General features: G+C 42.4%; 1 protein-coding gene across 5 annotated transcripts in view; it reads right to left on the bottom strand.

The window, feature by feature from the left end:
* Positions 1-1183: 1183 nt before the first annotated feature.
* The window catches only part of HS1BP3 (HCLS1 binding protein 3), a 49405-nt gene continuing 34400 nt past the window's right edge, over positions 1184-16188 (bottom strand). For 4 of the 5 annotated variants that reach the window (XM_085056961.1, XM_085056959.1, XM_085056962.1 and 1 more), the window contains exons 5-7: positions 12678-12829; positions 12041-12176; positions 1184-2932 (exon numbers count right to left, since the gene is read on the bottom strand). In XM_085056961.1, the coding sequence (XP_084913087.1) occupies positions 2704-2932; positions 12041-12176; positions 12678-12829 (517 nt within the window). In that variant the 3' untranslated portion in view covers positions 1184-2703. Of the gene's footprint in view, positions 2933-7083; positions 7251-12040; positions 12177-12677; positions 12830-16188 lie in introns of all 5 variants that reach the window. The other variant, XR_014851122.1, reaches the window with a different exon arrangement.

Below are 16188 nucleotides of genomic sequence, written 5' to 3' on the forward strand. Positions count from 1 at the left end.
AACAGAGATACCTATTACAGATCCTAATCACTAACCTCCCTATCTTTTTTAAGGGTTTAAATATAACTCTTGCTTTTCAAATCTTTTGATGAACTCCATTACTAATATTGGAAGGTGATGACTGTCAGCCAAGAACTACATTAGAGTCCATAATCGAATTTCAAGAGTTGTCAAGAGCAGGCTAATCAAATAGCTGCTACTAGAAGTGACATATGAAGGAAAGAAAAAAAAAGGAAGCTCTCTTCTGGCAGGATGCAAACTATGTTGTATAGTATCTCTATGTCATTTCTAATAGTATGTTCAATTTTTCTGGGATACATTTGTCTGACATTCTTCTCTTGTATAATAATGATTCATTATATCTAATGTATTCAAGGACTGCAACTCACCTCTTAGTGGCCAAAAGTATGACTGCAGCTAGACATTTGCATTGTAAAACAAATGCGTAACACTAGGGTTTATGAAGGATCCTTTTTATATAAGTTCCTTGACAGGAATGCTAGATTTTTTTTTCTGAAGTGAAACAGTGACCTCAAAATAATCTTAAAAATCTAGCACAGAAAAAAATTAACAGCTCTTCCTTCCCTGTGCTTAGGTAATTTGACAATTTTAGGGAGAGCTGGGGGGAAAATTATTCCTTGGCCAGTCAAGGAGGGTGAAGAACTGCACTCAGTCTACTGATCATTAAATCCATAGCCTACAGTTTGAAAGTTTTAGCAGTGTCCAGGCTATGTGATGGGCTGTAGTCCAAAAATACAGAAATGCAAACAGTGTCCCCAAACAGTACTGAGTAAAATGGAGATGATGCTCCCTGAGCCCTCAGTTAAATATACAGTGGTTGTTCACAGCAGCAGGGAGTGCAACAGGAAGGCTGCTCTGAATTAATTTCTCCTGCCTGATATTCCCTGCCTGCTCTTGGGCAAGACATTAATTTCCTCCTCACTGCTTTTATTCCTCTTTTGCAGGATGGGGTAAACAAGACTCCTAATTGCACCAGGACACTGTGGGGACAGGAGCAGGTAGAGCCTTTAGCTGCTCTCAAAAGAAATATGAGCACAGCTACATTTTTTTGTTTCACAATTATTTACACTTTAACACCATGTAACACTCCTCATGGGCAGAATGGAATCCATTCTTTGCTGCTACTGCACAACCTAGAGAACAACAACAACAGTAACACCTGTGGGTTAGCAAAATGTTTTATTACAGTATAACATACTAAACACAGAGGAGAACCAATGGTTATATTTTATCTGTCTCATCAAAGCAAAATACCTTTATAATATTTTCCACTGGCTTAAAAAGGAAATTCTAATAGAAATCATTTAATTATTAAAAATATATAATGCTTTCTATTTACTTTATTCTATATTAGAAAGGCAAATATTGGGATAATGATATGGCTTAAATATATTAAAATTTTCCCTCTGGGGAGCTTGTCTTCATCTCTGGCTAGACCACACATGGGATGAGTTTAGCAATCTCTTTCTGCATGACAGCAGGTATCAACCCACATTAGGTGTATATTCAGTATCTTCAACCAGAGTGCCTGAATCTGGCAAGAAGAGGGAAAGACTTGGATGCCTATTCTATCATCTTTTTCTTTTCCTGCATATTAAAACTGCTCCAGTATATTTTTTTACTATTTTTTCCCCTCTAGATAATGTCTAGTTTGTCATCCCTTGTTTTAACCACTGCATGGTAAAGAACACATCACTATCTTATCACACAAACTCATTTTAGCTTAGTGGAATTAATCACCATGGCTGGTTCTTAAAGTTCTGGGAGAAGTGAAGGAACAGGAGAGAAAGAGTGACTCCAGAGAGCAATTCGGAGTTCCTCCACTAACACACCTGCACTGAATCACCTCCTAGAGAAATCTCTCTCTCTCCACTAACTACAGTGGAAGCCAAGGAAGACTTGGCTGGAAAAAAATAGCCCTTGTGAATGTGGAGTTCACAGGAGACCTACAGCATCCAAACATCCTACGCACTGCAATCTCCATCTATGTCTGGAGAGTGTTCTTAGCCATCCTCAGACATTTGCTGCTCTCCCCAGGAGTCAGAGAGATGCATAGTGTGGTCTTTGCAGGCCTAAAGTTCTCGTACAAGTTGGCATTTGTGCAACAATTAAGGCAGCAGATTGTCAGGCTTAGTTGGGATTTCAGTGTTCCACTGAAATAGTTTCACTGAAATACAGAGGAACTGTTAACTATATTTAGCAGTTCCTGTTAAAAATTACTGAAATATCAAAGATGCACTGGATGGAAGGAAAATGGCCTTTCCAGTAAGCTGGAATGCACTATATAAAATTACAGGAACAGCATCCTATCCTGCCTCAGACCATTTGTTGGACATTATTCACAGTCGTCATGTGTACAACATCCTCATCATTTTCAATCAACTGGCCAAAACTGTACTATGTTGACATTAAAATCTACTACTAAAAAAGAAGTAGACAATCTGTAGTGCTACATCCTTGTCCACATTCCCTGTAAAACCCTGAAAATCTACGGCAACATACATCACAGCTGCATTGTTTTCAAAACCTCATGCCAAGGTTCTACTACTCAAACTTGCTGCTCTATCTTGGTACACAAATAATCACTGTGACAGTAAAAATGGTCAATTCTTGCTGCTGCCACTTGAGCTCACTGGGAGTTGGGGCCAAGAAAGCATAATCACATTTTAAAAATACGTATGTTCAAAAAAGACTGGTATCCTGGTTGTTGATTGATTCATTTTCCTGGATATACTGGAGAATGTCCACTTCATTCATTGTCTGAATCCTGTTTTCCTTTTGCTTTGCCAATGAAGGTGAGTTAGTGCTTCTGGGGGTAACTGCTGGCTTCTGAGGCAGTGTTGGTTTTGGTGGAACCTTAGGTTTTGGTTTGGAGGTAACTTCCAAGAGTTTCTCAAAATCATCTTCAAGTCTGGAATGAAAAGAAAACATCAGTAGCATCTTGAGAATTTCTGAATTGCTTTTTGTTTTGTAAGAAAATGCAGTCTCTCAAAACAAAACTTTCTGCTGCAAAGGATCTACTCTGATAAACTTCTCTTTCCATAGAAGTTTCCATAAGAACTGTCTTTTTTTATTACGTGGCTTTTCAGTTCACTGTACAAGCTAATTAATTTTATAGCATGGTTTCAAATGTCTAAATTAAAGGCAATTTGCAATTATTAAAGAAGAGGAACTTTATTTTAGCTTGGAAAACAAATGTTTTGTGTTGGTGACAGGATGATTCACTTCCCCATAAATTTTCAGGGGAAAGTAAAACTTTCCCCATTCAGCTGTTTGCTCTCCATTCCCATTACCCAAAACTGAGATTGAAGATCCCCCACACGCCATCATGAGAAACTGGAAACACTAAAAATTCTTTGTTCACATTTGGTTCCGGGAAACTGAAGAAGTTTTGCAATCTGTGACCATATACAACAACCCTTTTTGGTGGTAATTTCTCTCTGATTCCTACTGAAATAACCCAGAACACCTCAAACAGGTCAGGGTATTTTCTACCTGCCTTGTTTCATCTTATCAGAGATGCAGCAGGCTTTCTGTACCCAACTGTGCTCCTACATGCACTGTTAAAAGATTTTAACAGAGCCCTTGTAATAGATTGTCTTGTGACACTAAGAGCTGTTGGCCTTTGGAAAGTCGAAATGTGGAGGAAAGAACAAGAAGGCTCTCCAGCAGCTCCACTCACTGGAACAGGATAATGTAGGGGAGTCTACAATACCTTTCTAGTTTCTCCTCCTACGTGCCCCGTAGGTGGTCATGTCCTGGAGTCTGAATGAGTCATTTCATGACAGGTATTTTTTGGTTCTTTCATTTGCCTTTTGTAGTTAGAATAATGGGATCATAGAATATTCTCAGCTGGAAGGAACCCACAAGGATCATCGAGTCCACCTCCTGGCCATGCACAGGAGCATCCCAAGAATCACATCCTGTGCCTGAGAGCATTATCCAAACGCTTCTGGAACTCTGTCAGGCTTCGTGCTGTGACTGCTGTCCTGAGGAGCCTGTTCCCGTGCTCAACCACCCTCTGGGCAAAAAATCCTTTCCTAATATCCTTACTGCCAGGCAATGAGGCATCTTGGGGGTGTTACTCCTGTGAAACCACTGGGATAACTTCTGTTTCCTAACGGGACAGAAGTACTCTCTTTGCTCAGTAGCCTTCAGAGTAATACTGTAAATGCCTCTACCACATGGCAGCACAATCGGTGGGGCTTTCTATAGACAGTTAAAAGTAAAGCTTCCATAATTTGGGAAGCAATGGATGAGGCAACTGACCAGGATCACAGGGAACATAATTAACTGAAGAACCAACCTCTCTGAGACAATTTACACTTCCATCCCCAGTGAATATTGTTTGAATGTTAAAACCATAGGTACTTCAAGAGCTACTGCCCCCTCAAGCTAAGGATCCCACTATTACTAAGATAAACTGCATGATTCCAAGGGTTTCTTTTTTGACTTCACCCTCATTAAAAGATGTGAGGAACTTAAAACTGTACTGCCCAGGCTGAGACAAACTACACCCACCATGAACCGGCCATGAAGTCAAAAAGGATTAGCCTACATTTTCTGATGTAAAGACAGTTGAAACCTTTTAAGGTAAAGCCATTCCTGAAATCAGACTGATCTTCTTGTGAATCCCAAAGGGAATCTAAAAAGAATCACTTTTAACCAAAGCTACTCTTTAAAATCAATAGCAGGAACAGTGATATCTAAAACTAGGGAACACCTGAAAAGACCAACTGATGGACAGAACCATTGACTGCCCCAGAGTTCTGCACCTTGAACTCTACCTGTGGTATTCCAGCAGGCAGCATCTCAAATTTCATATTCCAAGTAACTCTGAAGATTATATTGTCTTTTACTTAGACAAGATTTCTGTTGTCTTTTATTTTCCATGATTCCTTGTGGGTGACATATCCTACCTACCTTACAAAACACACTTGATGCATTTCTGAATTCCTCATCTACAAAGAAATTAATTTCATTTAAGCCCAGGCCTTTCTGTTTGTTGAGAGCTCTGATATCCAAGAGATATCACACCTGTGATCACATTGCCAAGACATGTTCTTGTTCTCTTTGCTGTGTAATAAACAAAACTTGTTAGGGCTGGTATTTCTGAAGCCTCCCTTCTTGGCATAAACAAATACTGAATGAATCAGTGTCCATGTCTTAAAGTTTTGCTCTTAAATAACAGAGAACATAATAACCAGAGGAACAGTACACAATAAATGCAGACACCATATGGAGGAAGCATGATTTGGAACTAGGTGGAACTGCTCAGGGAGGGCAGCAGTAAATCCAGCTCACTAGCCTGATATGATGGTACAGCTTCCCGAATTCTCTACTCCAGTTTCTGTACTAATCACAGCAACAAAACTATTCGTCACAGCCAAAAAAATACCCCCAAAAGATCCAGTCCAGTAGGTTGTGTGGGTCTTTAGAGGGTGGGGTTTGATGTTCTGCTTTTAAGCCAAAGATTCTGCAGGAGAAAGTCTGGAAGCTGATAATGTAATTTCCCTTTTCTGTCCTGGATTTTTTCAAGACCTTGGTTAGACAGAAGTCTCTTAGAGAGAACACAGCAGATAATATGTGGTCTTTGTCTCAAAACCTGCTTTTCAGCACTGCAGTGCTAGGCAAGTTGTTTGATCCACTGCTGTTTGATCATGTGAGACACAACTGTCTCTGCAAAACCAAAGAGGTAAAATGCAAAATGCCTCAGGCAGAGATAGAAACAAGGACTTCTATTTCTTGAAAGCAAATTAATTGTTACAGTGCATAACTACCACCATATTTAACTCCAGGCTAGGAGGAGGAAGAAAAATATCAAGCAACTATTCTGAAACAAGATTAAAGGAAGAACCTTCCCACCCCATCTTTTTATAGACAATCAGGCACAGAATCCATGTAATTAATCATTCTTTAATTAGTCTCTTTCTTTTTCTGTAAAAGAAAAGCAGCGCCACATTGTTTAAAATTCCTGCCATATTGTTGTGCTGATTCACAGAGTATTGGTGGAAATTCTCTCTGACACAGAAAGCAATCAAAGCCCTTACTGAAGAAAGGCTGTCACAAAACCCTTCACAACTGCTGGCATGTGAACTTCCAGACAGTAAATGAGTTCTGACTTGGAGACTGATGCAGCTGCCACAAGAACATCAACATTTTAGATACCACTTCTCTGAACTTTGTCCTGTCTCTCTGGACCAGAGCTTTGGGACAGGAATGACTGTCTGCATGTACAATGTGATGGGGACAGCGAGCTCTGCTTGCTGGGAATGCTATAATGAGAAGAATCTGTAATGAAAGCAAGAGACAAAGACTCTCATAATTTGCTAAAGTATCCAAAAAGGCTCATGCTTGAAGCTCAGTTGTGCAACTAACTGAAGTTCTTGCAGAACAGACTTTCATCCTTCCTATCTTATTATCTTTATTTTGTCTAGTGTTAGTTCCAAGTACGAGAGATACCTTAGCGAAGGCTTGGAGAGTGCTGTAATATCACAGCTACAATTTGGGAAAAGACTTGTGCCCAAAAATAGGCAGGAGACTTCAAAGTATCTATTGCCCATCACATCTACTACAGTCAGTAGACAGTGGGATGTCCAGCAAATCCTAGGGAAAAGATACAGGCTGAAGTCAACCCCAGGAATGCTAAGCATTAGGGGCTGTGAAGGAGGTATCTCTCCTGCTTCAGCTTTCCCCAGCAATCCATTACAGGTAAATTCACAGTGGTATTTTAACCAGGGGCAGAAAATATGTCTGGACACTGGAATGTGACAGTCTGTATTGTCTAAATGCTACAAGAACCACTGGCATGGTTTTGGTCTGGGAGAGATTAGCCCTCCTCCAAAAAACTCTGGCTCAACTTGAAGCTGGCACAGGACAGGGACACACCCAGGAGGCAGCTGAGCACAGACAGTTCCCTTGTTCTGCAGCTGCAGAGTCCAACAGCATGGATGCAGCATGGTGGTGCTGCCTGGCTGAGTGCCAGAGAACAGGCTCATTAGGGCAGGTTAAGTCCCACAAGAAGCCCTCTGAGGAAATCAGCCTGCTGGTTACAGCACTCACCTGGGAAATGAGACAAGTCAATTTTTCCAGTCTGAAAAAGTTCAAACCTCTGTCTCTTGCCTCTCTAGAAAGTTCCCCAATCACCAGCCAAAGGCACAGCTGGGGCAGGGGAGAACAGGCAGCTTTTGCCCCTTGAGCTGATGATATCTGTCAAAAATGTAACCAACCTGGGGAGAGGTGGTTGAAAGCTGGTGGGTCTCATGCCCAGCAAAAGCCTCTCTTGCTACACTAGGGCTCCAGGTCACCTTCATATTATTCTGTAAAACCCATGTTCCTAGGGATGGGGCAAGGATTAAGGTTTCCAGTCTAGCAAAAAACTTTTTGTTTTGTTGGCAAGTTTACTTTATAGCTTTTCCAGTCCTTATAAGTAGCATCCTGATACATCACAGGAATGAAAAAAATAAGTGCTTGAAAACCATCATAGACTAATTTGTTTTTCTGTAACCTACTACAGCCAAATCAGGACCTTTCCCCATAGTTCAGTCATAGCAAGCAAGAGAAACTGCTCTGGAGTGGTCAGAAAATTTCTGACTCAGTCATTGCTACCTTCTCTTCCATGTGTACACTGCCCAAATAACCTTCTCCGCAAAGGATCTACATTTAAACCTTCTGGAGTTTCTCAAAGCTTTTTCCCTAACTACAGTGTTGTTCTCATACTCCCAGGACAGTGAACATTGGTGCTGGAGATGGTGCTCCACATGACTCCTGGGCAGGTTGAAGATGTGTTACTCCCTGAATTCAGCATCTGCAAATGCCTGCTGAAAGAACACACAAACTTTTTCTGCTTTAAGGATGGCAACACTTCCTTGGCAAACCTGAAGCTGACAAACCTGCTCGAGAAGCTCTATAGACTGAACAGTGTTTGGGGTGCAGTTTCACTAACAGCCTCAGCTTTTAAAAATATAATGCTCCTGAAAGGGTTATCTGTAATCCAGGGAAGGAACACACTAGATCTGCTAGCACAGGGCAGCAGAACTGGGATCCTGCTGCTGACACTTTTTTTCAGCACTGGAAAAAGACAAATGTTGTGCTGACAGCTGCTTCCTTCCATCTCAGTTCCCTATTCATTATCAAAGGTGAAGCTAATTAAATCTCTCCTAAAAGGCTGCTCAGACAGCTGTGATAATTATTTCAGGCTAGGATGTGTGATAATTTATGTAATTCTGTGGGCCCACAGAGCTGCTGCAACATTCACAAGATCAATTCCAGCATTGGTTTTCCACAAAAACCTGATCCATCACAGCAGGCAGGCATGATTGAGATTAATGAGGCAGAAGAGCGCATGCCTGCAGAGCTATGATCTCACTGGCATCATGGAGACATGGTGGGATGGCTCCTGGGACTGGAGTGTTGGAATGGAAGGATACAGGCTCTTTAGGAAGGGCAGGCAGGGGACATGAGAAGGGACTGTCACCCTCTATGCCAATGACCAGCTGGAGTGCATGGAGCTCAGCCATGAGCTGCGGATGAGGAGCCATCCAAGAACTCAGGGGTCAGGATTAGGGGGAAGATGGGACAGGTGACATTATAGTGGCTCTGCTACAGGCACCTGACCAGGAAGAGTGAGTGGGTAAGTCCCTTTATACACAGGAGCAGCTTCAGGTTCACAAACCTTGGTCCTCATGGAGGACTTCAGGCACCAAAATATTTATTGGATGGACAACCAGAAGGGTTTAAGCAACCCAGGAGGTTCCTGGAATTCTCTGAGGCCAATTTACTTCTCCAAGTTACAGAGAAGCCAACTTCTTGCACACCAAGAAGAGGTGCTGTGCTGGACCTCATTCTCACCAACAAGGAGGGGCTGGTGAGGAATGTGAAGCTCAAGGGCAGCTGGTAGAGAAATGGTGGAGTTTGAGTAGGTCAGGACAGTGAAGAGGGTGCTCAGCAAACTCAGTACTGGATTTCAGGACAGCAGAATTTGGCCTCTTCAGGGATCTTCTTTGTGGAGTCCCATGGGATAAAGCCCATGAAATCTCCCATTGCATTTACAAAGCAGTTGGTTCTTCTCAACGCTCAACACTTACTAATGTAAAGTTGGTGATTCTATTTAAGACAGTAATTCTCATTTCATGTGAGCAGGTATCCACAGAGAGCACAGTCTTCAGTTTGCAATGAGAACGTTTATCAGATTCTCTTCTCTCTCATGTTGTGACAAGCACAGCCCACACACATTTTGCAGATTCATTTGTCTCCTTAACAGCCTCTGCCTCATGAGTTACAGTCACTGCAGAGGATTCACTGCTGTGCTGACACTGCTGTGGTGGTACTGCTGCTACAACCACTCAGGTACCGTAAAGATCACAAAGGATTCAGTTGCTCCTGTGTTCTGCTCTGAACATTATCTTCTTCCCATCCCCCTTTGGAAGAAGGTTCTGCCCTCCTCTGCCTTAGCCAGCTCTCTCCTATCCCTGCCCGTGATTCACAGTGAGTCAGACACTTCTCAGATCTACCACACACATGTGAGCAGACCCTGAGGTACATCTGAATGTTCACTGCACCAGTGAAGAGCTCCCACATCTGCATTATTCAGCTACTCCACTGGAGTGCAGTGAACATGTCCAGGTTTCTAGACCTACCACAGACTTGCTGGTGCATCACAGCTCAGGACAGGCCTAGATCTTAACAAAATGTGTCGAGGAAAATTTTCTCTGTGATATAACAGACTATGTTCAACAGATCAAGATGTTTCCATTTCCCTCTCATGCCATAACCAGCTCTAGCCCATTAAAGGAATGGCTTGCCACAGCTCTTACTCTGATCTGAGGGCTGGGAAAGACTTCTTCAGTCGCCTTTGGAAAAGGAGAGGAATTGCAAACACCTACAGGGCAAAGACAAGACTTATTCTTAGCCCTCAAAATAAGCCCAAGCTCCCATGCCAGGGAGATTGCAGAGTTCAGCTTAAGCTGAACATTTTCCCACCCCAAAGAGTCATGGCCTGGAAAAGAGTCTGTGGCACTGCCCTACAAGAACATTCAACGCCAGTTTGGTGGTAAGGGAAGCTGGGAGATGATTAAAATGTTGCCTCTACATTTATGAGACCTGACTGTTCTGCTGAGGCTTCCAGCTGAACAGAAAACAAAATACATTTTGCACAACCACTGGAGAAAGTTCAGCTATGGGATTTCAGGTGACTGCAGTGAATTTGCATAAAGGGGAGGTGAAGTGCTGTATTAGGTTAAAACAGCACTGCCATTCCCCCTCCCCTCTTTGACAGCAGCTTCTTCTTTACCCTCAACTGCCTTTCATTGAGTTCGCCAGCCCTCTATGATGTGCCGATAACACCATGAACTGGGTTTATCAGGGGAATTTCAGAGGGTGTTAGGCACCTGAACAGGTCAACAGATCCTGACCTATCTGCCTATACCTCTTGCACAGCCAAGAGATGTTTCTGAATTCCCACAGCAAGTTTCCCATTGGACCACCAGCATGATTTTCTACTTCATTACATGTATTCACTTCCAACTGGATCTTGATGACTTATCAACTATCAAAAGCACTGGGACAAATCAGGAATAAATGAAAACTACTGTAGTTTAAAAGAAATGCAATCTTTTCCCATGGGTTTCCATAACCATCTAGGTGTGCTGCTGTTGCTGATGATCCCAAACTGACCTGAAAGTATGGTCTACTGGTCTCAGAGCAGACTTCAGAACCCTTTCTCTGAACATATATAGTCCAAGAGACATTAACACGACAGATGGAGAAGCTCTCTCTAGTGGATAAAAATGCCAAGACTGCACTGGAACAGACCCTTCTCCTCTAGTCACATGAACATTCTGGATGAAGTGCTGTATGCTGAGATCACTAGCAGAGAAGAAAATATTGCAAGCACATGAGTTTGCTCCCAATTTACCATAGCATGAAATCAGGTCATGTCCTGCCCCATCAGCTTCTATAAACATCAGGTGGGCTGTCAGGATGTAATGCAAGATGGCACCCAGCCCAATTTAACCTTTGTTTAAAGTAAGTCAGGTATTACTGCTGAGATAGCCAGCACTTTTCCATGCGTAGAAAGCAACAGCTGCAAAATTACCTGCTTCAGGAGGGGTTTGAAACCACACACAGAGTCTCTCTCCTGGGTTTAGTACCTGCTGTGGAAATCATACATCCTAACAGGAGCTGGTTGACACAAATTAGCACTGGAAGCAGGCTGGCCTCATCATTCAGATGCCAGCTTGAGACCCAGAAGGAATGAATTTGACTCATTACTGCAGCACAGATTCCCTGTGTCTCTCCAAGCATTGGTTCCCTGCTTCATCTCTTGAGGATTATCAGTGCAGGCAAACCAGCTCTGGGAGAGAGATGTCAGGGATAAAATGCGTTGTGTGCTGATGTGTTCCAGTGCTACACTATCAAGGGAGAAAAAATATATTATACCCTCCTGCAACTCTGAGCTCCAGCCCTCCTTTCCACTAGACTAAAAATTAAATGCAGGATGATAAAGAGTCCTTTACTGCTGTGGAGGTATGCACAGGATCCCTGCTGGAAGCATGCATAGAAGTCTGTGAGCCATAAGGAGAAAATCATTCCTCCCATGGCAAGAGCCCCTGATTTCAGTTCCCTAAAGCTGAACTGCTCTTTCTCTCTGGGCTTTGTTCCTCATTTTACATAATGGAGGTAAGGTTCCCTGTGGATCATTTGCAGAAAGCAGAAGTGTCATGTTAGAAAACAAGAGCAAGATAGCACACCTTGGGCCTTCAAGACCCTTCCTCTGGAGTCACAGAATAATACCTTGCACCCTACCTTTCTCAAAGGGTCTTCCTAATTTTCTTTTTAATGTGTTTGATCTCCAAGCTCCATGACATACATCTTACACTTTACCTGTATATATTACACAAGTATTGATTCACAGTTTGCATTCTGAGTATTTAAACTTTGCCCCCAAATTCAGCTCTTTCAAGATCTAAATAACATCTCAGACCACCTTCATCCCACATGACAGATTTGAGATGAGTACCTCAGCAGTTCCTCAGTGTCCTCCTCAGGACCCCTGCTCAGCACATGCTTGCTCTGCTCACAGGCAGCTGGCAGCAGCAGTGAGTCACCCAGTCTCACCACCCCACCAAGGTCTGGGTCTTCAAATAACTTCAGATCTAGAAAGGGGAACCAGAAAATGCTGTAGTTAAATCATGCTATGTAACACAGTGCCTGCACTAACACTAACTAGTAAATCTGGCTAGTGGACTGAAAAAACAGATCATGTAGACAGTTATTTTTTTTTACAAAGACTTCCAGCCCACAGAGTGCAGTGATAGTCTGCACTCTCAGGAGTTGGTAAATCTGCTTTTTCCATGCATTCAAAAGTAGGTGACATTACTCTTGTTAGTGTAGCATGAGTGACTGTGGGACAGCCAGCTCCCACAGACCTTAATATCCCAGTTCAACATGTTTGCAGAGAACAGCTATGGTGGCTACAGGTCTCACTTGTTCTTTCTGAATAATTCTATATGATTCTGCTCAGCTGAAGATTTGCCTTAACATTTCCAAGTCATTATTTAGCCTGTATACTCTGCATCACTATAATTTAAAGGCTCAGTTACACACATGCTTTAGATAAAACAATCTGTGCATATACAAATATAGAACAGATTTACTCTCTTTCATCTTTCTTCTGGGACCAATTGATGAGAAATCTTTTTCTGGGCCAAAGAGTCCTTCATCTGGATCCACCTCCTCTTCAAAAATGGTTAATTTGGGCTTTTCTTCCCTGGCTGGAGGAGCAGGTGCCTTCTTTGCTTTTTTAGTTCTAAAACATAAGAGAAAAGAAAGTCAGCTGCAACTCTTCATTTAACAAGCAAGATTTATGGCTAGAAAGTCTCATAAGCTGAAAATAGATGGTGGGAGTTTAGGAAAGGTTTAGACAAAGGTACACAGGCATCTGTTAATTGCTGGCAGGAATAGGATTCTGAGCTGGAGGGACTGTTGGTCTGACATTCTCCACCTGGACCCATGTTGTGGACCCCATATCTGCCAAGGAGCCCAATGGGAATGGGAAAAGCAGAGCTAATAATGCTGCACTGTGCAAACTACTACTCAGAAACATTTAAGCAGTTTTAATCCTCCTACACAGCTTAAAATAAGAAAGATCAGCTCCAGCAACACTGTTCAAGACAGACAGAAAGGGATGGCTTGAGATACAAAAATGCAAGCTGGTTCATTGCACTGATCCCTTTGGATAGGTTTTTAAAAATCCCTTTGGTTCCATTTCCTTTCCAGTTCCTGCTGCTGTTTACGATTGCTGCATACTCCTTTAATAAAGGTATTAGACACTTCTCTCATTTGCACATGGCTTAACCAAGGAGAGTTGATTCCCCTCCCAAGAGTGCAGTGAAAAGCACCTGCCTCTTGCTCTCACACCCAGGACTCACGTGCCACCAGCTGAAGCTACAAGGCAGCTCTCACAATAAGGCAGCTTGAGTTATAAGGCAAACCAGATGGCACAGAAAACAAAATGTAGAGGACAAAAACCTTTGGGTAAAAAGTCCAACTCAAACTAGGTTGAAAGAGAAGTCCCTAGGACAGCACGCCCTTCCAAAGTAATTGCCGTATTTCAGAGATCTTTACTCTCAGCAGCCCTGGCCCTGCAATTTCCAAGGTAGCCCCTTTGAGTGCCTTTTCCAGTAGAAGATCTGATCTTCTCTCCTTTGCAGAGAGCAGGTCAGGTTTCAGCCTAGAGCAAACCAAATTATCAGCACTGAACATGCCGTAGTCATCAAAAACTAAGAACAAGGTCAAAAGATTACACACACATTCCAACTACATTGAAGAGTCTTGTAAAATCCTCTGCTGATTACAGCTGCACACAGAAGTGGAGTACAGTTACTTTCAGTTATTTTCACAAGTTTATTATCAACAAACTGGAACTCACAGATGGTATTACCTTGTTACCACCACTTTGTGGCAAATGCAGCCTAAGAGCCAGACCCATGCAGAACTTAATTATTGCTTTATTTGGAAATATACTCTGTCTGATACACTAAAGGTATCTGCAGGTGTCAGCAACTAGTTTGCTGAACTATTTATGCAAAAACCTTCATTTCAAAGCAGAAGAAACTTTAATGAATTTAATGAATTTTTAAAAAATTTATTTTGTATTCATGTTCATTAGAGATCTGCCTTGAGTAACTTCTGAATCCAAGCTATTTTAGAAAGCTCAGCTCCAAGGAACCGCTTCAAATGGAAGCATTTGTAGAAGACCCTTCTTCCAAAACCTGTCCAAATCTAAAGCTGTAATCTATATAGGCAGCTTTCATCCAGGATTTCTACATAAACTCGAATTCACTGCTTTATTAACTGTAGTAAGGGATCTATCATTCAAATGAACCTAAGTATTAAAGGAAAATGTAAGACAAACAACAAAACCAGAAGAACAATAGGACTGAGTCTTTCAGAGCTGACAAACGGCTAAAAAAAGAATTAGTAAACACAGATAAATCCAATCTATTAGGGAAGAAGCAATCTTCATTTGCATAATTCACGCTTCACAGTGTTCTCTGAGATGTGAATAACAATATAGATGAGGATTTGCCAACCTACAGAATGCTAAGTCTTTGACAAAACCCCTTGTCCATTCAGAGTTACAACAGCTCTCCTGATGTGTAAGAGGCTGTCATGGCACAGGTAATTATATACATGAGCCAGTACATTACCAAGCAACAGGTCTACACCCCAGTGAAGTTAGCAAGGAGTTTACTACTAGTTAGCTCATGTATTTGCAGTAAACAGTGCCAGAATGGTGGGAAATACCAAAGAAAGGGAAGAGAGTTATAAAAAGAATCATAACGAACAGCACATCAAAGAAAAATAATGGAACTGAAAAGGCCCTGGTAACAACCCTCTGTGTAGTCTGGCCACCAAAGCAGCCCACTGACACAGGCTCACCTTCTGTTTGGTCAAGGGACTCCCCTGGCAGCTCCAGGGCACAGGGCCAAACCTGCTGGGCTTGACTGGTACTGGTAGGAACAGGAGGAAGTTGTTTTCCTGCCTTCAAGTTCTATCTTCAAGACTATCCTTCTAAGGAAAGCACAGATGGACTGCCAAGTAATTCCAGTATATCCATACAGGGACTCTGTTGAGGTCAGTCCCTAAGTGGGAAACAGGATTCCCACGGTTCTGTATTTAGCTGTGCCAGTCCAGACTGTGCACTGCTGAGCAGAGGTTAATGGATGAGAAGGGGGCTGTGAGAAGTTTCAGAGTCTGTCTGAGGTTCTGCAGCTGGCCTGACTGTGCATCTGCCTGCCCACCCATCCCCTCTCTGCATATTGGTGCTACCTCCCTATGAGCAGGGACCAGGGACCCATCTGGAGCTGAGCTGATTTTGAAGCTTCAAGCTGGCAGCCATGCAGGAGAAGCTGCAAGGACAGCTAATTCAATGATCATGATGTACCAGGGTGCAGCAAACTTGTGTAGGAATGCAGAGTCTTTGGGGGAGACAGAAATGAAGGAACACTGAGTCTTCTACAGTTCTGTACTCCCAAGTATTACTGTGCAAGCACTGCACTTCATTAGCACCTTCTTCATACATCATGCTCAGAACCTTGGCATCTGACATTTTGAAACTACCAGAATCCAGCTGGCAGAAGATGACCCATGTTATTGCTATTTCTTCATTTATGGAACAAGTGAACTTTTGGAACATCACTCTAGTGACTTTTAAAACCTTAACAAAAACCAAACCAGCCTTAAAGATGACGTATCCTTTGCTTACCAGAAACTATTTACTTAGTTGAGCCTACTGACTTCTACACATGAAGCACTGTGAGAATAAGCCAAATAACACTCCTGTCTCCTGCTCTGACTAAAAAGGAGCAACACTGCCTCCTAAGTGACTATATAAAGACTGGCCTAACTGACACAGACTAAAACTGGATGATCAAAAATTTGAGTATACAAATCTACCTAGTCAGGTTGCTGGAACACTGGAAGTCCAGCTGAGACTCCTGGCTCCCAGATGATCCTCAAATCACCCATGAAAATGTCAACAAAACCTTGTATGCAGACACTTTCAAACCTCACTCACTTTGTGAGCACAGTTCTCCTGATACTGTTCACTGACACAATGTAGGTCACTCATTTGGCAGCCTCCAGGTCTCACTGGCACAGCAA

The sequence above is a fragment of the Lichenostomus cassidix genome, chromosome 3 (genome assembly GCF_008360975.1).
Source record: "Lichenostomus cassidix isolate B80296 chromosome 3, HeHo_3.0, whole genome shotgun sequence".
Classification (NCBI taxonomy): Eukaryota; Metazoa; Chordata; class Aves; order Passeriformes; family Meliphagidae; genus Lichenostomus; species Lichenostomus cassidix.